General features: G+C 39.3%; 1 protein-coding gene across 1 annotated transcript in view; it reads left to right on the plus strand.

Moving 5' to 3' along the window:
- CRACR2A (calcium release activated channel regulator 2A) overlaps positions 1–23,133 on the plus strand; it is a 52,007-nt gene extending 28,874 nt beyond the window's left edge. Inside the window, exons 9-17 of the mRNA XM_072850842.1 lie at positions 2,215–2,260; positions 3,086–3,177; positions 5,503–5,830; positions 10,699–10,831; positions 13,330–13,411; positions 15,084–15,198; positions 16,882–16,983; positions 22,039–22,115; positions 23,043–23,133. Coding sequence (XP_072706943.1) covers positions 2,215–2,260; positions 3,086–3,177; positions 5,503–5,830; positions 10,699–10,831; positions 13,330–13,411; positions 15,084–15,198; positions 16,882–16,983; positions 22,039–22,115; positions 23,043–23,133 — 1,066 coding nt within the window. The remainder of the gene's footprint in view (positions 1–2,214; positions 2,261–3,085; positions 3,178–5,502; positions 5,831–10,698; positions 10,832–13,329; positions 13,412–15,083; positions 15,199–16,881; positions 16,984–22,038; positions 22,116–23,042) is intronic.
- Positions 23,134–26,561: the final 3,428 nt, after the last annotated feature.

Consider the following 26,561-nt stretch of genomic DNA (forward strand, 5'->3'; position numbering starts at 1 on the left):
TTATGTTGGGATATGTACTGGGTGTAAGTGTCCAGGTGTTGGCAGCGGGGTGCCGCAGGGGTGGGCTCTGTGCCAGAGAGGAGAGGCTGGGGCTGCCCCGTGCCACACACAGCTGGTTCCAGCCAGCTCCAACGGATCCACTGCAGGGCACAGCTGAGCCAAGATGGTGGTGCCTCTGGGAAAGAACATGTAAGAAAGGGTAGAAAACACTGTGCAGCAGTTGAGGGAGAGGAGTAAGAAAAAAATGTGTGAGAAACAGCCCTGCAGACATGAAGGTCAGTGAAGAAGTAGGGGGAGGAGGTGCTCCAGGCGCTGGAGCAGAGATTCCCCTGGAGCCTGCGCAGAGCCCACCCACCCAGGAGCTACGGCCCATGGAGGGGAGCCCATGCAGGAGCAGGTTTTCTGGTGGCCCATGGGGGACCCACACTGGAGCAGTCTGTTCCTGAAAGACTGTGCTCCAGGGAAAGGATCCATGCTGGAGCAGTTTGTGAAGGACTGTAACCTGTGGGAAGGAACCCACACTGGAGCAAGGGAAGTGTGAGGAGAAAGCAGCAGCAGAGAGGAGCTGTTGTGGACTGACCACAACCCCCCCCTTCCCCATCCCCCTGCGCCGCTCAGAGTTGGGAAGATGGTAGAAGAGTAGAGAGTGCAGGAGTGAAGTTGAGCCTGGGAAGAAGAGGGGGTGGGGAGAAGGTGATTTTAGTTTTTTCTTTTGTTTCTCATCATTCTCCAGTTGAGTCTGTTTTGTCTGTGATGGTAGTTGGTTAGCAATCTTCCTGTCTTTATCTTGACCCACAAGCTTTTCCATCTTATTTTCTTCCCCTGTCCTGTTGAGGAGGGGGAGTGAGAGAGTGGCTGGGTGTGCATCAGGCAGCCAGCCAAGGTCAACCCACCACAGTATAATGACACAAAAGATAGCAAAAATGGTTGCAAAAGACATTATGTCTTTTCTAAGCCCCGTTCTTGCACACAGTAGAAGGCAGTACACATGAAAGATTAGCTTTGTTTTGGCAATTTGGTATTGTAGAACAATCTCTGTTCCAAAAGTCAAATGTAAAACAAAACAATGGTGAACTATTCTAAGCTGGTTCTGTGGTAGAAGCCTGGCTACAGGAGACTTGAAGCTTACTAAAAGGCTCTGTTGTTTCTAAAGTGATGGGAGTAAAGTCAAAATGAAGATTCTTTCCCCAAAATGTTTATTTGTAAAATTATATCAAAATATAGTTAACAAATTTTCTCTGTAACATTTCTGTATTGATAGACTTCAAAGTTTGGAGTTGTGTTCAGACAACTGTAACCCTCTTTTTAATGTGCAGCAATGTTAGTTTTTGTTTGCTCAACGGTAAGTTTGCATGAGCTATAGATTGTGCTTGCCTGTAGGCCATCATTCACTGCATTTCCTTCAGGAGGCCTCATTTTAAAGTTACCTAAAAAGCTCCCATGCTTGAGGAAAGGCTCTTTGCAGTGTGTTTCATATAGGCCACTCCATGTGGTGTGATCTTGCCTGCTGCTGGTAATGGGGCCATAGATAGAAACAACAGAGGTTGTTTCTGTTCACCAAGGCTGTAATGGCTGCTCAGTCTCTTTTGTGGCCAGGCCAGCAATAGATGGAGACAATGAATGATGTACTAAGCAGGTGTGTTGTCAGATCTGATCAGAGCAGGCTGATTGCCTTGAGTCTCCATTTCTTGACATTTTCATCTCTTCTGTACAATGAATGGAAGATGGATGTTTTCCAAGGGAGACTTTTCCATGGCAGCCACAACTGTAGCCCTCAGAGGGACATAACTGGCCTTCACAGCTGTCACTAGATGAATAGAGATGGTGTTCATTACACCCTCTGCACATTAAGAAGTCATCTTTACTGTGAAAAGCTTTAAACTTTCTAATTTAGAGTAAGTGAAGGCATATTGACTAGAACTGATTTCTATGTGTTAAGGCATTTGTTTTGATAAACTACAGAACGAGGGCCAGATGCCAGCTGGCTTTAATCAGCGTAGCCCTGCTGGAGATTCAATGGCCCAGACAGGGAACTGGCTGTGGTGAGAATATAAATAAAGTGTGATCAAGGGTGGAGATAATGCCAAATTAAAGTGCATTTGTCTTGCCTTTTACACTGCCAACTGTCCAGTCTGTCTGTTAGTGTTGAGCTGAAAAGTCAGCAGTTCTAAATACTTGGTCTCAGTGTTTCTTTTATTTGTGTTCTCTTTGCAGGGAGAGGAACAAACATCTCAAAGATGAACGTGATGTATTTTTACAGGTAAACAACTGTTATTTTCAAACCCAGTGTTGAGCAAACACATATCAGAACAGCCTCAAAAGAAGTGGATCATAAGGCTGTGCAGGAGACAGACTCTTGTGCTACTTAAATCTTGCCCCATTCTTAATTTATATAATCTTTTTTCTCACTTGAGAATAAGATTTTTAAATTTGCTGAACAATTTTAAGAGCTACATTTTTAGAATTATAAAATTGGAGCTATCTTGAGGGAGATTAATGTATTTTATAAAAATCTAAGGATGCAATCATGAGAAGACAAAATAACCTAAAAATTGGACAATTAAATTGTGTTAATCTGTTCAGTCAAGAGTAGCTAATATCCTGAAACATTTATACAACAGTACAATGGCTGAGTACCTGAATGAGTACCTGATACCTATTGGTACTGGGTAAGAGCAGATCCAATTAACTTTTTATCCAGCAGCAGAGAATGGGCCCCTAAGAAGGTCCAAAAGTACCCTGGCTTAAGAAGACTAAGACCACTTAGTTTACAATTGTTTGTGTTCTTATTCCTACAAGAAGCTGCTACTGTAAATCACCATATATCTATTGGCTTCTTTTCATTACATTATGCTGTTTTATTGGGGTCCACTTAGTTGACAAAGAAGATAAATTCTTGCAGGATCTGGAGTTTCCATGTTCTGAATGTTTATCAATCAGGATTTTGAAGCATTTATACCTCTAGGATTTTTACTACATTTTTTTCTTTCATATTCATTGCATTATTTAAGCATTAGGAATGAAGGCAGTTAACCATGATGAATAACAGGAGTAAATTAGTAAGAAGTATTCTGTGTTTCTGCAGAAATGCAAAACAAATGTTCCAAAAGCCAGCTGGAAGCAAAGATCAGGGTCTGTCATTGGGAAATATATAGAGGGCAAGATGCTGCCTAACAGGTAAGAACTTTTTTTCATGTGTTCCCTGTTTGAGTACGATAAGGCTTATAGAAAGAACATGTGGAATGTTTTCTTTCTGATACCTTTGGACTTTTCAAAGCATGTATTTCTAAAGTGTGTGTCACCGTAAGATTACTGCGCTCTTTAAGAAATTTGGAAATAAAGAGGCAAATTTTTACATAAAGCAAGTGTACTGTCTGCAAAGGCAAGAGACTTCCCCATTGTGGATGAGTATATGCTGGGAGGCACAAAAGCTTGCCCGTTACCCTATGTTGATGTGGTACAATGTCCTTGGTAACTCTCTGAAAGAGTATACCTCCTCCCCTCTCATTGTAGAGGACAGCAGTCCTATTGTAAAGTATAGGATGTGGAACTAGTAAAACGGAGAATTTAATTCTCAACTGTGTGGTTTTAAACTTGAAATCAACAGGAACAAGATGGTGCTCTCGGTGAAATACTAGCATGCTTCCTTTGAGACAAGAGGGGCTGGAAAGAAGACTAGTATTTCACTTTGAAATAGCAGCTAAGGCAATGTTCCTGCAGGCACAGGGTCATGAAGTGTAAAGAGGGAAAGCTTTCAGAGACACAGTTTAGTAAGTCCAGTACTGAGAAGTGGAGCATAATTGGCAAAAGCAATTATGGCACAAAAATCATAGAAAAAATTAAGTGGGAAGGACCTCTGACGTCTCTAGTCCAATCTCCTGCTCAAACAGGGATAACTCCAAAACTAGGACCCATCAGTGAGCAATGCATATTGCTTCTCATTTTCTGGTAGTTTATTGTACAGTGCGCAGTCACCTCCTTCTCTGGTGATATTCCAAAATCTTTGCCTTCTGGCCAGTCCATAATTAATTCCAAGATCCCTGGGCGATTGGGTTTTCCTATCCAAGCCCATTGTGTGGTCAGTGCAACCCACTTACTCCATGTAGCATCAGTTGCATGATGTGTAGAGGGGACCCTCCCTTTGAACATCCAGCCCAGTACTGGCAGCTGGGGTGCCAGGAGGAGCTGTGCTTCAGTACAAACCACTTCCGAAGCAGTTCGAACCCCTTCATATGCTGCCAATATCTCTTTTTCAGTTGGAGTATAGCAGGCCTCGGATCCTCTGTATCCCCAACTCCAAAATCCTAAGGGTCAACCTCGAGTCTCCCCTGGTGCTTTCTGACAGAGGCTCCAGGTAGGGCCATTCTCCCCCGCTGTGGTGTAGAGCACTTTTTTTACATCTTGCCCTGCCCGGACTGGCCCAAGGGCTACTGCATGAACTATCTCCCGTTTAATTTGTTCCAAGGCTTGTCATTGCTCAGGGCCCCATTTGAAATCGTTCTTCTTCCGGGTCACTTGATAGAGAGGGCTTACGATCAGACTGTAATTTGGAATATGCATTCTCCAAAAACCCACAACACCTAAGAAAGCTTGTGTTTCCTTTTTGCTAGTTGGTGGAGACATGGCTGTTATTTTGTTAATCACATCCATTGGGATCTGACGACGTCCATCTTGCCATTTTATTCCTAAAAACTGGATCTCCTGTGCAGGTCCCTTGACCTTACTTTGTTTTATGGCAAAACTGGCTTTCAGGAGGATTTGGACTATTTTCTTCCCTTTCTCAAAAACTTCTGCTGTATTACCCTACACGATAATGTCATCAATGTATTGCAGATGTTATCTAGTTGCTCAGGGCCTTGTTCAGTTGAGTTTTTGAACAGCTGGATGGAGGTCCCACAGCCTCTTTGGGCACCTGTTCCCTTGCTGCACCAGTCTCATGAAGAAGTTTTGTTCCCTGTATCAAGTCAGGATTTCTCTTATTGCAACTTGCATCTGTGGTCATTGCACACATCTGAGAAGACTCTGGATCTGTTTTATCTGTACTCCCCCTTCTCTTGAATCCCCAGTTAGCCTTTTTTTCATCCATATTAAACAAACCCATCTCCCTACTACCTGCTAAAGAGAGAATTAGATTACACATAGAAGGGGTCTGGGTTGGGGGGTTGTTTTATTATTCCAGAACAGAGCAGGGAGGAGAGTAGAGAAATTTACTTTAGCTATTCCATGAGGTTAGAAATGAGGCTAATCTTATGTTTTGTATTCTGGTTGAGGTTTTCCCCGTAAGTTATTAGCTTTCCCCATGATGCTTGTAATTATCAAGCATGCTATATATATACACATTGTATGATGAGCTGACTTTTCAGTAGATACTGGACTGAATCTACTATGCCAGCTGTGAGGAGCAAAAAACATGCGAGATTAAATTCAGTTACACTAGAATAAAACAGTAGGAATCCAGGTCTGATATATTTTTGTGACATACGTACTTTTTTCTCTGTCTAGCCATTCATTTGAAGAAGATGATGTTTTCAATAACTCAAAGAGAAGGAATTCTACTGTCCTGAATGGAATTCTCTCTGTAGAGCCTGATGCTGGAGCCACTGGAGGAATGTCTAAAGCATTGCATCTCCAAAGAATAATATCAATTGAGGAAGATCATCTACCCCAGCTTCTTGACAGGCTGGTTGATAAGCAGCTGAACAGATGGACTGGAGAAGATGAGAATACTTCTTCTGAGATGGAAATGGATAAGACAAACACAGAAACATCGATGAAACATGCACCATCATCTTCTAGAAAGCAGCCTGTAGGGAAGGAAACACTGTCAAATGTAAGGGGGCAAAGTGGACCTCACCTTGAGTATTGTGTGCAGTTCTGGGCCCCACCATTTAAGAAGGGTGTTAAGGTACTTGAATGCATCCAGAGGAGGGCAACAAAGCTGGGAGGGCTGGAAGGAATGTACTATGAGGAGCGGTCAAGGACTCTGGGTTTGTCTAGTTTGGAGAAAAGAAGGCTGAGGGGCGACCTCATTGCTCTTTACAGCTTCCTGAGGAGGGGAAGTGGAGAGGAAGGTGCTGAGCTCTTCTCCTTGGTATCCAGTGATAGGGCAGGTGGGAATGGCTCAAAGCTGCATCAGGGGAGGTTCAGACTTAACAGTAGGAAACGTGTCTTTACCAAGAGGGTGGTCAGACACCGGAACAGGCTTCCAAGAGAGGTGGTCAATGCCCCATGCCTGACAGTGTTTAAGAGGCATTTGGACAATGCCCTTAACAATGTGCTTTAGCTTTTGGTCAGCCCTGAAGTGGTCAGGCAGTTGGGCTAGATCATCGTTGTAGGTCCCTTCCAACTATCCTATCCTATCCTATCCTATCCTATCCTATCCTATCCTATCCTATCCTATCCTATTCTAAAGGACCTTGGAAAACATAAAATGGTGTTGAAGGGTAATGCGTTATTCTTAGAATCTAAAATTATTTAGTTTTCTGTTTTTAAGTTAAAGCATGACAAATTTCACTTTTTGTGACATTTCTTATATTCTGATACTTTTGAATCAGCTCTGTTACTTTGAATCAGGCTGTTACACTATCTGAGAAATAATGAGAGCAAATGTCTTCTCAAAAAATAATTCAAAAGTAAAGATTTTTAATTATCAAATTGAAATCCAGATTTTTTTTTCAGCTCTAGCTTGTATGTGCATGTTAACAATGAATTCACCGTGCAGTAATAATCCTTAAAACAATATGCTGGAAGGTACATTTCTTTGGAGTCTAAAGTCCTTCTTGCACTGTGTTGCTTCAGAGCTAGCTGTGCTTGTTTTCTAATTTTAGTATCATTGTTAAGTATTATTCATTTTTAGATTCTTGAAGCACATATTAAAAGGATTAAAGTATAGGAAAAATAGGTATGCTTGGTCATAATTATATAGTTCTTTTAGAAGAAGCAAGCATATCTTAAAAATTATGATAGAATTATGCCATGGTTACATAATAACTTCTAAGTGGTACATTTTAATAAAAAGTCTAGGGCACAGAAGAGAGCTTCATCGTTTGAAATTATTTAATACAATGCCTAATTTTTGCTTGCTATATGACTTATTTTGTATCACATTTTTGAAGTATGGCATCATTGGACTTTAGGACAGCAAAAGCCAGGTAGGTCATCAAGTCCAGCTAGGACAAACCTATCCCGCCTGCTCTGTTTTGGCAGTCACACCCCTTGAAAGTACATCCTGTCAGCTGGGTAGGAACTGGGCATTCCCTCAGATCTTATTTCTTATAATTGCTTTTTTTCCCCAAAAAAACCAATTGAGAGCAAGCAGGGAGGGAAGAGAAGAAATCATAAAATATCTCCTGACTGGTTGTTGAAGACATTTTGTTTCCGTTTCTAAAGAAATGTAGTGAGGGTAAACAAGAAGTTAATTTCCAAAGGTCACTTAGAACTGGGAATTCCATTTTTTTTTCTATGAAATGTCAGTGCCTTAGCCCAGCCCTTAGTTTGGGTTGGTTTTTTGCTTTTTTTTTAAAATTTAGTTAAAAAAAACCACAGCAGAATACTCCTTTCTGATCAACTGTCTGTCCGTGTGGCACTGAAATATGTGCATGGTCCTGCATGGTCCTCTTGGCCTGCTGACTAGGTCTGCCAATGACTATTCAATTGATGGCATTCCATTGCTTAGGGCAGTCTCTAGGCTGTGTAAGTGTCTGACCACTTCCACTTTGTGTGAGTAGTGCTTCGTCTTCTTCCATACACCATCTGCAGTCTGATGAATTTCACATACAACTTTACAGTTCCTAAATGATGGCTCTTGGAATCACCAGTTGTTGACCATGAGATTTAGACATCAGAAGTGATCTTGTTCCATACAGTGCTCGCACACTGATTCCCTCTCCTGACAGCATGCCTGGGCTAGGAGGGGTGATATTCAATTAGTAAGTGTTTTCAGGGCAGCTCTGCATTTAATCCTCAACTGGAGCTGAAGACTTCAGAAAAAGATAACTCCCTTCTTGCTGCATCATGAGTTATGAGGTGTAGAGTCTCACAGCCATATGTCAACTAGACTGTCTTCTGCAGCAAGTCCTCTCCCCTCATGTCTTGCTGCTCAAAGGATCTGCAGTATAAAGGAGTGTAGGATCTAGAAATACTTGTGCAAAGGAGGCAGAATGATTCCATGCAATTGTTACATATGTAGCTCACTCAGATATGAAGTCTTGTCATTCTCTGTTTTGCACTAGGAAGATGAAGGATCTGAGACAACCTGTACATTTTTCAATTCATCACCATTTGTGTTCCTGTAGTTTACATGGCTTTGTATTACTGCATTCCATGATCTCATTGCTTACTATACTGAACTCAGGCTCCTAGATTTCCTATTCACCATACATTCACAGTCATTTAGCTGCTAATCCTTTGTGACCTACCGCATCTTATAGGCGAGTAGAACCAATATAAATTTTTTCTCCTTTTAGAAATGAACAAGTCAATTTCCATCCTATGGAAGGTGACTTCTGAAAGTGTTTAAGAATTTGCAGCAGTAGATAAGGCCAGCAACTGCTCTTTTGTTAACAGTCAGGTAGAACATTTTTCTGAGTGGCTATGAAGACGAAGCAGTAGTTAGCATAAGCATAAATGTGATTGGGAAAACACCTGAAGGAACCATAATGGAAATTAAAGCAAGATTTTCTGTCCAAAATCTCTGCCTGAGATGCAATTCCTCTCCCCTCTGTTCTTTCAATATGGAATATGATCCACTATTTTTATACCTGCCATCTTCCACATTTGTCTTAAATTGCACAAAAGGTAGGTATGTTACTTGACCTGGCTACTGTTTACATGAAGGCCACTCAAAAGACACAACTAGGAAAGACTTTTTCAGGCTGCATTGTAAACTAAAGGAAATTTACATCCCACTGCTATTCCATTATCCCATCAGCACTTTGTTGAAGCATACTATGAAGTAGCTCATCCCTTAGTGTAGTGTTCAGATGCAGTTTTAGAATAAAATTTGATTATTAAGGTTGTTTTCATGAGTGGACTTGATACATCTCAATGAAAAATGACTGCCTATTATGTTGGGAGTTGAGCTGAAGGCCTCTGGTGTCTTTGAGTCTTAGTGCTACTGAGGTGTGTATGACCACTAGGGACAAGGTATTTCAGGTCATGTAGTCCATGTATTTAGTTATTATTCTCAGAAGCACTGTGAAAATGGTGCCAAGCTGATGATTGTATGTTAACTTGTTTTATTTCCCAGACCACGCAGACTAATAAGCTGGGAATGTTTTTCAGCAGAACTGAAAATGTGCTTTATATAGATGTATGTGTATTACTAGCAGCCTATAGTTGCAGTGGAGTTTGGGATTTTAATAGAAAAGGAGAAGTGAACAATGAGATAAGAAATCTCTGTGTAGTTGTAATGGGCTATTAGCCCAGCTCATGAGAGACATGTATTTTTGTCCCCAAAATTTATAGCAGTGAATTAATTTTTTTCATACTAATGAAGACAGCAGCTTGAGTTTTTATTTATTTTTTTTCCCCATCAAGTGCAGCTCTATGTTGTTTCTGCTTCTTTCTGTAAAGCTTCAGTATATTTGTAGAAAACATTTGCAAGGCCAGACTTCAATGTCCCATTCAAAGGACTGTCGGGCAGTGAGTTCGGTTCTCATGTCTTCTTGAAGTCAGCAGTCTCAGGGATTCTGTACCTCAAATGCCTGGCAGAGGGCCTTTCCCTCCCTCCCCTTCTTTCCTCTCCTCTCCCTCCTCAGAACCCCTGCCCCAACAAACTAATGCCAGGAGCATCCATGATCTTACTCCCCTTCTGCAGCATTAAGAACAAACTCACCGTCTCCCTCTTCCTCCCCCACCTTTGCACAAAACAGGAGAAGAGGCCAGCTAGGGCACCCCCTGCAAACCAGCTGGTGCTACAGTGTTCTTCCCTAAGCAACTCCTGATCTACATACAAAGGTCTTGGGAATAATGACCTACTTGACAGAGGATATAAATATTCTCTCCAGCATCCACTTAGCTTAGCCTGCAGTAAACAGGACCTGGATAGACAGAACAAATTGTTCTTCTTTCTGCTTAAAAAACTAAATGACAGAAACATAGCTGAATGTTTACAGCCTGATTAACTGGATCTAACTCTCCCTCTGTCTGTCTCTTTCCCCCATGCTTCTGCCTGTAATGTTAAACAGATGTAAAAGTCCAGTAATTCCTGTGGAGCCTCTTGGCTCCACAGTAGTAGCAGAGAGAAGAATCTGGTGATAGATGGCATAAGCTAAAAAATTATTACTTTGCTTCTGTTATCTAGGTGAAGATGTGCTCCTCTGTGTCATTGGTATAGGATGAAACTACTGAGCAGAGCTGTGTGAACCTTTATGGGTTTTGATTTGTAGGGATGAACATAAACCATTTTCTTTTGGCAATTTCATGCATTTTTCAGTGCAGTCTTAAGGTTCGTATTCAGTATACTTCCAGAGCTCAGTCCAAATCACTGCACTTCAAATCATCTGGAATGATGCATGGCAAACATCTGAAATACTGAGTTATTTTAAGAAACAGAATATTGCTTTATGAGTAATGGAGAACATGATAGGATAAAATCTCTTCTTTTTCCCATCTCAGTTAGCATTCAAGACAAGGCAAATTGGAGAGGCAACAGGATTTATAGAACAGTTGGAGACTAATGTTTGCTCTTACTTGAAGGAGGAGAGAATAAACTCTGTCCCAGACCGCTTATTCAAGATTATTTTTGTGGGCAATTCGAGTGTTGGAAAGACTTCATTCTTAAGGCGATTTTGTGAAGATCGTTTTTTCCCAGGCACAGCTGCTACTGTAGGTAAGTTTAAGAAACATTATTACTATTATTATTTTTGTTCCAACAGTACTTAGCAGCTTCTACTGCACTCAGACCCTGTGTTATAAAACAGAAACATACAGATGTTGTAAAAGCCATTATCCAAAAGGAGAGTAGGACATGCAAAATGAGTTCTTCTAACCTGGGAAGCAGATAATTGGTGGAGAGGTTTCAGAGTAGTTTTCGTACTGAAATCCTGGCAGCACTGAAATAAATCAGAAAAATCCTATTGATTTCAGTGAAGCTAGAATTTCCTTGTAGATCTCACTGTTCTGAAACTGATATCCTGTCCTCTGGACTGCACTGTACTAACCATCCCACCTCTATACCCCATCTCTATCCCTCTAAGTAATCTGATTTTGTTTTAAAGAGAAAGTAGAATATCTGAATTATGTTTGAAGATTTAGCATTATACTAAGCACCAAAGAAATATGTTGGACCAGTGTTTTCAAAGCCAAACATTTCAAAGCCTACATTGTACTTACATTGCCTGAAGTTGTAAACCAAACTTTCAAAAGTCAAATGCATAATCAAGGTACAAAAACTTAAGTATAGGCTATTGCAATGCAGCTGAGTTACTATAAATGACCAGATTCATTATACTTAGTCTGTATTTAGGCCTTACTTATTCTGCAGCATATATGAAATAAAACTTGTTCACAATAAAAGGTATAAATTTATGGATTTGTCTTGCATTTGTGACAATCTAAGAACATTCAGGTGAGCAGTTGCTGTAGCTCCCTTGACTTACGGGGTAGATAAAGACACCTGAGATTAAATTTCTACTGGTATGTTGAGTGTCTAAGTTCATATTAGAGTCAGGGAAGATCTAAGATCTTAGTATAGGGATTTAAATTAATTTTGGCACTACAAGGTATTTCAGTTGGCCTTCAGCTGCTGCTTTGGAAGAGAGCAGGTTTCCTGGGTGTCTTGCCAGATTCAAACAGACATTTTGAATACCAAATGGCATCTCAGATAGCACTAGGTGCTGTGAGCAAACAGCTGAATTCTACCCCACCATCCTCTCCAAATCAATCCAGTCAGAGGAGCCTAGGAATAGATGAATCTGACCCTTGATGCCTACTTCAGGGTGAGCTTAGTCATTAACCAGGGGCTTGGACTCCTGGTTCTTCATTGACTAGATCTTCATTAACTGTAATGGGAGCTTAGACACCTATATGCACTTGTCTACATTTAAGAGTCTGGTGCTATGTTCTATCCATGTTATCTAACCATGTTATCTTGTAAATAGCTGATATGCTTCTCTAGACTGTGAGGTCTTACACAGTGTGTGCAATTGCCTGGCACTTCCAGAGGAGAAGCACAGGAATGCATCTGACCTTTTCATCTTTTGGCTGGTCATCTAGTCTTCTTGTAAATGCAATGGCAAGAAAGTATTTGTCATAGCTTTGATTTAGTCTTCACATCAATGAGTTTCACAGGTGTGGACTGTGGCTGGCAAGATACAGACAGTTGAAAAGTCAAGTGAACAACCTGGAGAAGAGTGTTCTCATTGAATGTTTACAGAATAGCTCAAATGTCTTCCCTTGAGATATAAGCAATGCATATATCATCCATCCAGATTTCTTAATTGCCTATTGAAGGAACGTGGGCTTGGATGCTTCTTCATTAATGCCAGTGGTAAAAATCCCATTGGTGTGGAAAATGGTCCTGAAGAAATTGTTGATGACCTACTGAGGTCCCTTCCAACCTGAATTATCTATGATTCTGTGATTCTATGATACAGTACAGTGTGATACAAGAAAATGCAAGTTATCATTAGGAGGAGGCAGTGACTGATTAATATTTAACACTCTAATTATTGTTATAAATATCCGGAAGATACTTATATCATCACAGGTTAGGGGAATTGGGAGAGGATTAATTTAAAAGTTTAGATAAATTAATTTTTGTTTCACTTCATTTAGCCGCATAAAAAGCAGGGGACTAACCTAACTGTTGTCAACTCATCTTCTATATTCTGAAGAGTATATATGGAGGAGGTTCTCCACATATTCAGTTAATCTATCTTCAGCATTTATCTTAGGTTCCATTGTCCCCTTAGTGTGGTACCTTGTGTTTTTCCACTAACTGTAGAAGGTGCCTATGTGGCTAGCTCAGACTAAACGCTGAAATTTCAGACAACTGAAGTTACACAGCATGAATTCCAGGCTAAATGGCTTAGACTGCTGTGGACTGTCAAATGGACCCTTGACTCATGTACCCTGATTTGGAAAGTTATTTATCATACAGCTTTTACAAAAGTCAACTGCTCTGTTAACATTCAGTATTTTATTACTGAAGAACTTCTGGCAAATAAAAGCTCTTGTTGTTCTCTGATAGTTAGAGACTATGGACATAATGTTTAATGTAGTATCTGTCTTGTTACCTTTCTGGAATTGTTGCTATTTGCTGGATCAGGTTTTCAAAGACCAAACTGAGCATATAAATAGACAATCTACTTTGTATTTCTGTTATAGGTGTGGATTACAATGTGAAAACCATCACAGTAGATGATACACAGGTAGCCCTGCAACTCTGGGACACGGCTGGCCAGGAACGGTGAGAAACATTCTGTTGTGGTTTAACCCTGGTAGTCAGCTAAGCACCACACAGCTGCTCGCTTACTCCCCCATCAATTGGGATGGGGGAGAGAATCAGAAGGGTGAAAGTGAGAAAGCTCATTGGTTGAAATAAAGACAGTTTAATAATTAAAAAAAAAAAACCACCAAACCCACCACCAACAAAAAAAAAAACAATGAGGAAAAGAAACAAAACCAAGAAAAACAAGTAATGCAAAAAACCCCAGTTGCTCACCACCAACCAATCAATGCCCCGCCAGTCCCTGAGCAACTGCAGCTTCAGCCCCCATCTCTCCACCCCACAATTTTATTGCTGAGCACAATGTCATACGGTATGGAATATCCATTTGGTCAGTTGGGGTCTGCTGTCCCAGGTGTGTTCCCCTCCCAACTTCTTGTGCACCCCAGCCTACTCACTGGTGGGGCAGTCTGAGAAGTGGAAAAGGCCTTGACACTGTGTAAACACCATTGAGCAGTAATTAAAATGGTGTGTTACCAACACTGTTTTCATCACAAATCCAGAACATAGCCCCATACAAGCTAGTATGATGAAATTTATCTCTATCCCATGCAAAACCTATTCTGAGTTTTTTTCTAAGGTTTTTCTTTTATTCTAAGGTTTTGCTTCCTTGAATCACCTGTTTGAAGATTAGTAAGCATGGACCTAATCCTGCTTCTTGGGAGAGGAACAAATATAGGACTATTCCTAATAGAGCCAGTGAATTCACAGTTTAGATCCTTCCCTAGCAGAAATAATGTGCTGATTTGGTGCTGAGTGTCCATTGAAAAACTGCCAGTCTGTAAAAGAGATTCTTATTAAAGCTCTTAAAAGTTTAGGACCACACAATTTCTTTAGGAGGAAGGCTGATTTTAAAATGTACCTAGAATTATTTCTATAGCAGAAAATGCCTTAATAGTTTTAGAAAAAGGTGGTTTTTTTTCAGCAAAACAATTCCATTGTAGTTTTTGTAAGTTTTCAGTGGTAATTTCCTTCCCCACCTCCTCACCTTTTGTGTAATTTTCTATTGCTAAAAGCAAGGATGATAATGATGATCTACGTTTTCTACAGGAAGCTTGGGAAAAAAGCCCCAAACAGAAATCCAGCTAGCTTTAGGCAGAGCACTTTGTGAGGGGGAAATTTCTGCTCCAAGCTTAACGTGAAAGAGGATGGGAGAAGGTGAGATATGCAGCTGATTATCCAGACTAACCCAGAATCAATTAAAGAAGGCAGAGAGAACTTTTCCAAACACTTTCTTTAAAAAGATATTTTTTTGCAAAGAATTTATTTGCTGTTGCAGTAATTTGTGGTAGTAGTGTCCTCCGTGAATCTTCTGCTGATTGTGAAAAGGGGTCTGATGATTCAGGAAGAACGGGATTGCTTACTACAATTCAAAATAAGCCTCACCTTTCAAACAGGATCTGCAGTGAAGATCAGTATTACAGCTTCTCCCTTGTCTAGTTTATGGAATTTTAGAATACATATGTAAACCAAATTAACAGGGGTTTAACCCTTATGAAGACTAAATGATTAGAAGAAACAGTATAGCAATATCTTCCTTTGCGGGGGCTAGGGGCATTACTTTGAAATTTTACTTATATTGTCAGATTGCTACTTCTGTTGAAGAGAGCTATAAACAGGTTCTTACTTGTAGGTACCGAAGTATTACCAAGCAGTTTTTCAGAAAAGCTGATGGTGTCATTGTGATGTATGATATAACAGCAAAAGACACATTCACAGCTGTCAAGCAGTGGCTGATAAGCATTGAGGTAACATGAACCTAACTTTAAATCTAAACTCTGCTGTTACTATTCTCTACCTTCTTCTGGACAGGGAGTGTTAGCAGGGCAAAGCACAGAGAGCAGCATGTTTCTTGTGTTGTCAGAATTACATTTTTGTTAGTGATTTTGGTCTGCATAGTTACCAGTAAAGCTGTTTTTAGAAGCTCTGTGTCTATGAAAATAATCACAGTTCCAGGGTTTTAAGGACTTGAAATGAGTGGTGGGGAAAGCCCAGCATGGAGTCCTCTGATTTCTCATAAAGGTTATCTAGCTGATATCTGCCATTGGATCACCACTAGCACTGGGAGGTACTTTGGATCAGTGATGATGGTCTGATGATCACTGATCATCACTAGCAGTTTGACAACCAAGTATGTAGCTCACGGAAAATTGACTGTGTTGTGAACATAAGCCATAAACTTAAAGCTATAATACCTACATTAGTGCTATAAAACTGTCTTGTGGTAGACAGTTCAGTTTCCTGGGCATCATCCTTTCAACCACATGAAAACAAAATCATAGCCCATGCCACTGAGTGGCTTCGGTTAATTAAAAATTCTCTTTTTTTCTCTTGGTCTGTCTCTGTAGCTCATAGACAACATATTGAGAGTGCAAGCAGCTGAATTTGCTTGTGGCCAAAAGAAAAAATAAAAATAAAACTGAGGCTGCTGCTGTAAAGGACTGAGTTGCTAGAGAGAACAAAGTGTGACTTCCTCACTATTGCGGAGTATTGCTACTGAAAAAGTAGGGGACAAACTGGTATGCGAAGACCATTTAGTCTGATTTTATTGGGCATGTGTTCTAGTATAATACACTGTTTTCCATAATGGCCAATAAGTGGCTTTGCAAGTTGAAATTAGGACTCATTCATTCCAATGTTGCCAAAGAGGCATAGTTATTCCTCATCTGAGTAGCTCTACTGAAGTAATAGTAGCATGCATCTTGTAAGAACAGGCCCTTATTAAATATATGATCTTAACAAAATTCTTATAATTCAGTATGGTAGAAGCTAGAGGAGAATTCCAGATTTTGATCCAGAAAAATCAAATATTGTGGTAAAAATCTTTTTCCAAGCTGTAGTAGTTCACTCATCTTTACTGACTAATTTTGTTTGCTACAAACTATTGCTAAGTTGAAGACATACGGCCAAGTCCATTTACTGCTGCATCACTCATCCCACTTTATGAATGTACTCATAATAATTCTAACCATTTTCAGAATGAATTTTGATTCGTGCCTATTCCATGTATTTTTTGGGGCCTATTCTGGGTATCTCTCCATTACTTTATGCAATTTATTTGCATAATTGTACCCAGATGTTGTCATTATTTTCCTGTCCATGTAATTAGAAAAGCAGTGGCTATAAACACACGATGTCAGAGCCTGTGTAGCATGGTAGTTTTCTCTCTCCCATTTTAATATAGAGTCTGATGAGCTTCTGTGCTGTTATTAAAAAACGCCAAGTTAGTGCAATCTCTAGCATTCTGTCTTTTTCATGCCTTTTATCCAACTTTAATTCCTGACATGGTTGTAAGTAAAGTGGCACATACCTGGCTCATACGTGATGTCTTAAATGTCTTGTTGCAGTGTGACATTTGTTAGTTTTTATCCTCTTGATCTGTGATTTTTTAAATACAATGCCTCAGTTGAAATTTATTCTTTGTTCTGCAGGAGACAACTGGGGAGAATGTACCTGTGCTTTTGTTGGGTAATAAAACTGATAATGAAAAGGAACGTGAGGTCCCTATGGGAATGGGAGAGCATCTTGCTAAGGTACTATACTTAGAGGGGAACTCCTTACAAAACTTTAAGGTGAAGGTTTTCAAATGGAGTCTGAATGTGTCTAAATTCATAGAAACACAGATTAATTTTAATCGGACTTAAATTTAATTAAGGATTAATTAATTTAATTAAGGATTAATTAATTATTAGGAACACCATCACACTCATCAGTTCAGCTCTCAGTGATATAAGGGCTGATAATTATAGTAGTTATAAAACTGTCTAGATGGAAAAAAACAAAAAGTGAGTGGTGCAAAAAATATTTAAGAATTCACTCTCATTGTCTCTCCCCTCTCTCTCTTTTCCTTTGTGTGTCATCCCCCCCCCCCACACCCCCCTATCCCCGGTGGATTCTTAACAGAGAGATAATTTGGGGACCTTTTCTCCCTCCTACCTCCTGTAAAACCACAGAAGACCATCTGTTACTCCCATGGTAGGATTAGAAAACATGTTTACTTTTATTAACTTTCCACCAAGGAGGAAAAATAAGTAGAGTTAACAGTCTGCATCTACCAGAGCACTGGTGATCCATGGGCCATAATTTAAGCATTAAGAGACTGCAAATAGCAGATACTTGTTTATATTCCTGTGTACCATGCCCATCAATTTTTCTTTTGAATCTCTCTATACAATGCATTTAGTTTGATCACCAAAGCCTCCAGAATATTTATTTATTTAGAAATAAATAATCCCAATATTTCTGAGAAATTAACTGAGTTGGTAGGAATTTACCTAAATTGACCAATGTGCTGGATTTCACATATGTACTTGTTTCTCCTTTGAAAATAGATTTACAGCTCTGCTTGCTGGTAACCATAAAGGATATTTTCAAAACTTGAAATGCAGCTGAATTGTTCTTGGTTTATAGGAAAGATTGCTGCTAGGCACCTCTCTATAACTGAAAGAATTAGGGCCAGATCTCTTTTTATCTTATTTTGAGTATTCATACAGCCTTTTACAAGCATACCTCCATATTCAGGTTTGTGTCCATTATTTTGTTTTTATAGGGGAGCAATACCAGCCTTGAACTTCATCCCTCAAAGGTTCTCCCTTTAGGAAATCTGCTTTATTTTCTTGTATGCATGGAAATGCAGATAGTTTTGAGACCCTGGAGGCTAGGAGGGACTCCAGGGTGTAACACTGAATCCTTCTGTGAAAAAACAAATGACACACAAATGCTAAATGGACAGAGTAGGTGTCTTACATGTCATTCAGATCTCTTTAAAAATTGTACTAGTAAAACAAAGATGAATCATTCTAATATACAGAACTCACAGCCCACGAGGCCATTAATTCTAACATGTCATGCAAGAAAATGTTTTGCATAAGTAAAACAAAGAAAGTTGTCAAATTAAAGATGGTTATAATCAAGTGAATGGATCTGAATGACTCATTTGAATGTTTGAATGTGCTGCCTGAGGTAGCTAAGGGAAGGAATGATTAATGACAATGGATTAGTTGAAAAGCAGCGTAGATATAATTAAATTATAACAATTTGCTTGCTGAGCTAATAATAACCATGAATTTTAATGAAATATTAATTCTTACTAAATAGCCGTGTAATTCTTAAGAAGCCACATACCACTGTCTCTATTAGTGAATGCAATTGAGTTACTTATTTTGTGAATAATCCCATTAATTACTCACAAATGACCCCAAATACACGGGACTAGATACTGAGCTGATACAAATATGTACAGCCATATTTGGTGAAAACAACCCTGAACCTGTTACCGTGCAGGCAAAGAACCAGATTAGCCTGTTGACCCTGAAGTCCAACAGTTTTTATGGACTGTTTCAAGGTCTCTCAGGATGGGATTGTTTTTACCTATTTTTTTCAGAGAGGAATGCGTACTTCACACTACACCAATGTGTACACCCCAGCTGTATTAACTCTTGCTTTGCTTCCGTCCCACATCTCACAAGTCAGTGTACTACAAATTCGGTCAGAAACCCAAGGGCTCACATTATAATGCATGTGTCGCATAACTTCTTTGCAAGGCAGGCAGCACAGTTTATTATTAAAAGGAAGAATGGCAGCCTGAAATTACTCCTTTCAATTCCTTGTCATTTGAGAAGACTGGTAGTTGCAGTCTGTGTGTGATACCCCGGGAAAGGGGGGGATAGAATGAGGATACGGATTCTGGAACACATCATAGGGAACAAGGCTGTGATGAAGCTGATCTGTAGTTGGATGAATTAAAGAGTAAACATCATGATGGTAAGGAGAGTTTTGCAGTATTGACTTTGCAGGGAGAAACAGCAGACACAAACCAAAATGTTCACATGCAGTACAAGAGTGACCTGATGGAAAACATCTAAAACTCTCTTGATAGAGCTACTGGGAGTATAAAGAAAAAGAGTAAGAAAAAAGAAAATAAAAAGAAAAAAAGGCAAGTCTTTCTGACTTTTTTAGCAGAGGATCCAGAAGGAAAACTGCATTTAACAAATTTCTGGTTAGCTTAGCTTGATCCACTGATCAAGAGTTCATACAAGCACAACAAGAATACAGAGTGTATTCAGATCCTATTGTGAGCATCCAGGAACAGCCAATGTTCTATTTCAGTGGATTAGTGTAACCACTGACAATTATTTAAATAAAATGGCTTATGATATAGGTGCTGCTCAGGCATTCAGGCAGCATGACTTTATTTTGGCCCTGCACAGGCTTCCTGAATGATCTTAAATGGGTCAATAAATCCTTCTCTATCTCTGTTCCTCAACTATAAAATAAGATAATAATGCCTTTGTCTGCCTTGACTTTGCAGACTATGTATGCTTCATGGGATGAGGACTGTTACTGTGTGTTCATACAGTGTCTCTTTTATCAGCCTGTCAGTGCCATTGTTATACAAATACTGCTAATTAGGGAGCTATTCTTCTCAGAGTGATGCTACTTTACAGGACAGAAATTGCCCAGTTTCCTCTGGTAATCATTCATTTTCCTCCCTGTTTGTTAGATGACTGCTGATTTGTATGTAACTTTTTAAAATGAAGTAATTGCTAGTGGTCTCCCAGGTTCAATAGCTAATTCCTGGATGGAGATGGATGGCATTTCCTAGCTTATTAATTATATGTCTCCTGCCTTCTGCTACTTTGTTCTCGTTGTGTATGCTATCAATTAAAGTTTCCTCCCTGATTCAAAGGAATGAGACTTTGCATTTCCAGGCTGACTCCCCCTCCAGAGAAGGACCTGTTTGCCAGACTGACAGAAATAAGCAATTAATATCAATTGAGTTTAAATTGTTACCTTTCACCAATAAGAATTTGCCCTACCCATGGAATTTGTTGAAAAATCCATTCAGATTCATGCCAGCATAAATGATGTCATCACTGAGAGTTCTCCTCTAGTGAAATTCTGTTGTATGTGGGGAAGATGTAGTAGTATCACTCTCTGCTTGACTGAAATAGAGTAGCTAGATACTGACCACAGTAGGTTTTCTATTAGAGTTCTGATCAGCTGAGCAGAAAAAAGGAGTGTAAATTTTATTTCAAACTTCTGTTTGCATAGCTAGCAAGAAATTTAAGCCAGTCAAACTTTATCTTAAAACTTTTCTAAGGAAAGCAAGGGAATCATAGGGTTACATCATTGTAAATATTATACGGAATACTGTTTTAAAAAAAAAATCAATAAAATATCCATCCAACAGTAACATTGCCTGATTTCTTCCCTTCTCTGCTCTTCTGTGCTTATCTGGCCACCCAGAAATTACTACAACTGGTTCAATCCTGATGTTCATTAGAACAAACCATTTAACCATTGACAACATATTCAAAACTGATATTTGATAACATTGAAGCATTTTTTAGAGCTGCTAAAATAAACTACCATATTTATGAAAGTTTCCCCACACTTTTTTTGTCTTTGAAATTTCATGAAGATGATAAAAATCTCAAAAAGCTGTGCAATTTTGGAAGCATGGTATATTTAAAAACAAAACAAAACAAAACTGAAATACCTGGTCATTTTAATGGGAACTTTTAAAAACTGAATTGTAAGTGTCTTATGAAGGGTGGTTCAATAAGTACAAATGCAGTAACCACAGTTAATAGCAAACAAATGAAAATATGCAGACATGTGATTGTCATTTCCTAAGCTACTGACTTACTCATTTGAATTTTAACCTGCTGTCATAAATAGCAATAAGACACATAGAAAAGTGGAAAGTGAATAGAAAGTTGAAATCTGGATGGGTAGAAGGGCAAGTAGTAATACCGTAGAGGCAATGTAGGTGAGCTTCAATGTAATATCTTGTGAAAGTAGTCAGATGTCTATTTTGGAGAGGATAATTTGTCATTCCCTCTCAAACTTCTCTTGCCATCACAACTGCCAGGTCAGGCTTTTGTGCAGATGATGTCTTGCATTTGCATTTATTGTGATAAGGCTTCAGCTGAAGTGCTGAGAACATCTCCAGGGCTTGATCATTTATCCGTTGTTCTTAATTGCAAAGCTCCCAAGGGCTACAAAACCAAAGGTGAAGGCTGACTGCAAAAGGAGGTGCAGAAAAATTTCACAAGTACAAAAAATGAAATAGAATTAATTTGTTGTTATTTTTTGCCGAGGTTTTTAACTGCTCATTTGCTGGAAAACATTGGTCTCAAACTGTTGAATACAGAAACACTGCTGCTGAAGCTTTCCAAGATTAAAAAAAACCCAAAGTCACTGGGATTCTTTTCACCTGCTTTGTCAAGCACTCAGTAATGTACTGATTGCCTTATCATCACAAGGAAAGTTCACAAGACTTCAGTACCTTACAAGGCATGTTTGTGTTTGAGCCTTTGAGAGATCAGGCTCTTACAGCAAAAGCCACTATAGAACAAATATCTGCTAAGACATGCATATAGTTGTTGTTTGGGAGGCACACTTGGACTTATTTTCTTTTGTTACTCTTTACTGTTAGCTCTAGAATTAAATGCTAATTTTTCCTAAGATGATCTATTTCTGTTTCTTTATTTGCATATTTCAGTATATCTGTGTTGTTTTTTTAAAGCTGGAGTGAGATATTGTGCAAAATTAATTGAAATGGTCTTTCTGTTTGATTCTAGGATTACAATTTAATTTTCTATGAATGCAGTGCATATTCTGGGTACAATACCAAAAAGTCTGTGCTTCATTTAGCTAGGTAAGAAGAAAACACTATCTATGAGTTCTATACGTGCCTGACTTCCTTGTCACTGATGACAGAGTGAATTCTGTTTGTTAAATTAGTTTGATAGGAACTTACGGTGATTAAATATTTGTTCCTTTTTAACTGGTCTGTACCCTGACCCTGTTGCTCCAACTGAGCAGTTGTTCAGGTTCATAAAGAGTCCCGTGTAAGTTAGTGAAGTTCGGTATAGATCCAGAAACACCTGAATTGTTGCTAGGAAAGCTGAGGGCCTGGGGTGTTGTGACAGATCTTGCACAAAGTTCTTGGAGGTCTGGAGAAATATGCTTGGAAATGGATGCTGGTGACTCCTTGCAGCAGAACACTGGATGTGCTTCTTTCTTCCCTCTGCTCATTACAGCTCAAATTCTGCTGTCTGCCTGGGGGCTGGGGAGAGGGAGAGGTGGATTTTTGAAGTTATATAAAGGCTAGGGGTAAAAATACAGGTAAATCTGTCCCCTCTGATCTACTTACAGAGGTGAAAACGCTAGTAATGAATTGGCAGATCTTTAATATTGTTGCTGGAGTTAGTGAAATTTTGTGAATGTGTTAGGTAATTGATAAATGTCTAGGTAGCCAGATGTGTTTTTGTTTTGCTCCAGCCTCAAAAATAACAAATTAAAGTCACAGTTTGGAGTCTCTGTGATATACAATAAATGCTAGCAATCAGCACCGACTACATTTTTCTAATGGTAGTTCTAATGTTCTAAATAAACAAAGGTGGTTTTGTGATGGAGCCACCATAATTGTACTTTTTTGTTTGATAGTTTGCTAGTTCAAAAAATTCTGTCATTTTCCATTAATCTCTGGACAATTTTATAGGCTTGGGGGAAATGTTTTTTGTTTTGATGTCTTATGGGTATTATTGACTTTTTTCTCAAAAGTATTGTTTCTTTCCCCCAGGATTTTAAAGGAACACGAAGATAAAATGAAAGAGAAAACTATTGAGCTTCAATCTGATATGAACAAAAAATCTTGCTGTATCAGGCCATAAAATGCCGGGGCATGTTTAGACAAGTCATACATTTATACAACACTACATGGCACCATCAGATTTGTTTTATCTTCCAAATATTTATTCTGCTGTGTTCTGAGTGTAGGTGTAAGTGAACCTTAAAATCGTTGTATGCTCTGCTCTTCACTTTTACAAATATTGTCTTTAGTTAATTGACAGTGTATTTGGAGCAGTAACAGTCTTTTATTCTGTTTGATGCCTAACACCACTGCATCCTGCTTTCTGATCAGGCTTGTAGAAGCTGTCACATTATTAATAATAAGAAATAATTTTATAGGAAGAAAACTACTTGGAATGTGAAGTAAATTCTTAGTGGTATGGATGACCTATCTTCTGAATACTTCTGTTTATTTCAGTGCTCTTTAGATCCTGATTTTGTGCTGACCTTTGTTACAGTTTTTTAAAAATTTAAATAGGTAGCTGGTTGGTTGTTTAAAAGCCACACACCAGCAACTGTAAAGCATAAAGTTGTATTTTAAAGCTTAGTGTGAAATATACATGAACAAAGGATTGAAGAACTATGAACATTTTAATAAGTAGCATTAACTCATTTATACTACACATTGTTGCATATTGGTCCTTGATAAGAAACCCTTCCTCCCACTTAGATGTGATGAATTAGGTATGTTTAGACAGGTCACTGAGATACCATACAGGCTTGCCTGAGCTGTTGCCAAATAAGCTGGCATGTTTCCATGGTGAGGTGGTGCTATGCAAATATCTAGCTTAGTTTCCAGAAACAGTAAAGTCATGGTAGTGCGGTGCTTTACTCTGGCTAGTTAGCATTGCACTCAGAGCAAATCAGCCCATGCTCTTTACCATATTTGACATAGCTGTATTGCTTTGTGTTGCAGCGCTTGCTCTGAACCTCTCTTTGGCTATGGTGTCCTATAGAAGTCCCAAAGCAATCTGTGGCCAGCTTGAACATTCAAATCAATTCACTGTCATTAGTGCTGGTTGAAAACACATACCTACGTAGGAAGCTCATTTCACTGGTGTATTATGGCCAACTGAACTGCTCTTTGTCTCCAAAAGTCTGTCACAGAAGATTTCATGCCAGACGTTGGAGCCAGAATTTTCAGAAATAGTAGATCTTCTTTTGAGGAAAATTTTGAGAAACTTTACAGCATTCAAGGAGTGAAGAATCTCACCAAAATCCAGTGAGATATTGCTCACTTAAGCAATGTTAAGGAAAATTCCTCCTCGTGTACCTAAATACATGACTGATTTTTCAAAAGCATCTGCCACACAGCATTTCCCTTTGGTTTAACCAGGGCCTGATAGCACTGAGATATAGTGTTTGAGAAATCAAACCATAGGGACATGTTTTAGAAAATCATGGCCCACCCTGGGTCATAAGAAACCCAAATGTCATAATTACTTTTAGAAGCCTTTGTAGAATATAAATGAAAATAAGAAATTTGAGAATGGGTCACCCAGCCAGCACATGATCAACAATTATTCCTATTGGCATTTGTCTTCACTGCATCCAGCTATTGCAGTAAGCATTCAAGAATGATTATTCATGATGGTGAGCTTGTTGGGAAAGTGGAACCCATGGCATAATTTATTTAATTAAAATATCAAGCAAAACTGTAGATTGTATTATATGAGACTGTTACAAACATTATGTTTTCAATCCATTTTCTAAATGTTTCATAAAAGCTATTTGAATAATGAATCAAAAGTGAATCTAAAGATGAAAGTTAAGCATTAGCTCAAGAAGTAGCTCTATTTTGGGATAAAAACTTAGTCAGTAATTAACTGTGCTCTTGGGATTTTGGTCTGATCAAAGGTATTTATCTAGTCCCAAGAACTATATGACAGAGGTTTGCAAACTTTTCCCTACAGCAATTCCTATATCCATACCAGCACTCAAATGCCCTTTCCTGTGAGTTGGGATCCAAACATGACCCCTTTCCCTATCAAGTAGAGTAACGAGGATTTTCCTTTTATCAGAAATGATGGATGGACCAAGTAGCCCAGAATGAGCTGATGCTTAGGGGTTTTTCCCTTGTTGATTCCTGAGAGTCTGCTCATCCAAATGAAAAAACGTCCCCTTGCATCCAGTGAGGTGCTTAAGAACCCCTAAAACCCAAAAGGAGCAAAATGACCATCCATTAATGAAAATCAGTAGGCTTTCTGTTCACTTCCTAGGGTTGCTTCATGAAGTCCATTACTGGTTGTGGAGGGATGAGTCACTTTATTGACTGTTACATGTTATCCATCATGGAAATCTTCTCAGAATTGAATCACCTGTGTTCAGTCCTGGCTGGAGATGAACTAATGCAAACCCCTAATTTAAACCTCAACAAAAACAACTGTTTATCCCAATTTCAATTAAGGAAGAAGTGTCATCAGTTTAAATACTGGTTTTGCTGATTGACTTTGAATGATCTATTCCCCTGCAGTAGAGTGTTTTGTACCCCATCAATATCAGAACTGGCAATATTTCTTCCAACCTCTGTCAGCCTCAGGAAGACAGTTTGAAGGCTTAATTTCAGCTTTACTACCACTGACTGTAGCCCCACAAAACTCCAAATTCAGATCCTTAATTTTTTCGTTCCCTGAAGTTCGTCTGATTTTGGAGGAAAGTGACATGTGAGGTGCATCTTCTTTATGTGACTTCTACAGGATCATTTTTATTTGGACATCTTGTAGTGTGCACTGAGACCCTGCTAGCAGGATGTACACAACTTGAGGGTAGACCATGCTAAGGAGCAGCTAAGGAGCAGATAAAGGGGATTTCTTTTTCTTCATCTACTAGAACCAAATCTGGTGCGGTCTAAGACCCAGGAGGTGTCTCCCATCTCAGACTGATAGCTGTAGCTGCAAGTCACAAGTTTTGCAAGTCCAGCCAAAGCCTTTTTGCAAGTCCAGCCAAAACCCAGGCTGAGTACATATTGCAAAGATGCAGATAGATACACACACAACACTAATGTCATCAGCCACACAGACAATACAGAGAGCAGTGTCTTCACTGCTTGTCACCCACATGCACACAAACAGCATTCCCATAAATATGAACACAGATAGCCCAATCCTTCTCTTCCTTTCCAACTGATCAAGATTGAAGTTTGCTGATGAAAACATACATGTACACAACTCCTATGACTTGCAGTGCTCTCTCTCTCCCTCTGCCCTCCCTCTCTCCTCCAGGATCATGCAGAAATTTGGTAGAAATAAGATTTAATAAAAAGACTGGATAGCCTGCAGTTATGGGGTCAGATAAACTCTGACCAGCATCTTGCTGCATACAACTGGCCCCTTTTATTCTGCCTTCCCTTGACTTTTTCCCATGCTTGTTCTTCCTCCATCCATCTTGACCCCTCCCTTTCTCTGCCCTTCATATCCCAAAGAAACAACTTGCCCCTGGTTGTTCTTTCCCTGTTAGTCCCAGTTTTGCT

This window comes from Ciconia boyciana, chromosome 1 (genome assembly GCF_034638445.1).
Source record: "Ciconia boyciana chromosome 1, ASM3463844v1, whole genome shotgun sequence".
Classification (NCBI taxonomy): domain Eukaryota; kingdom Metazoa; phylum Chordata; class Aves; order Ciconiiformes; family Ciconiidae; genus Ciconia; species Ciconia boyciana.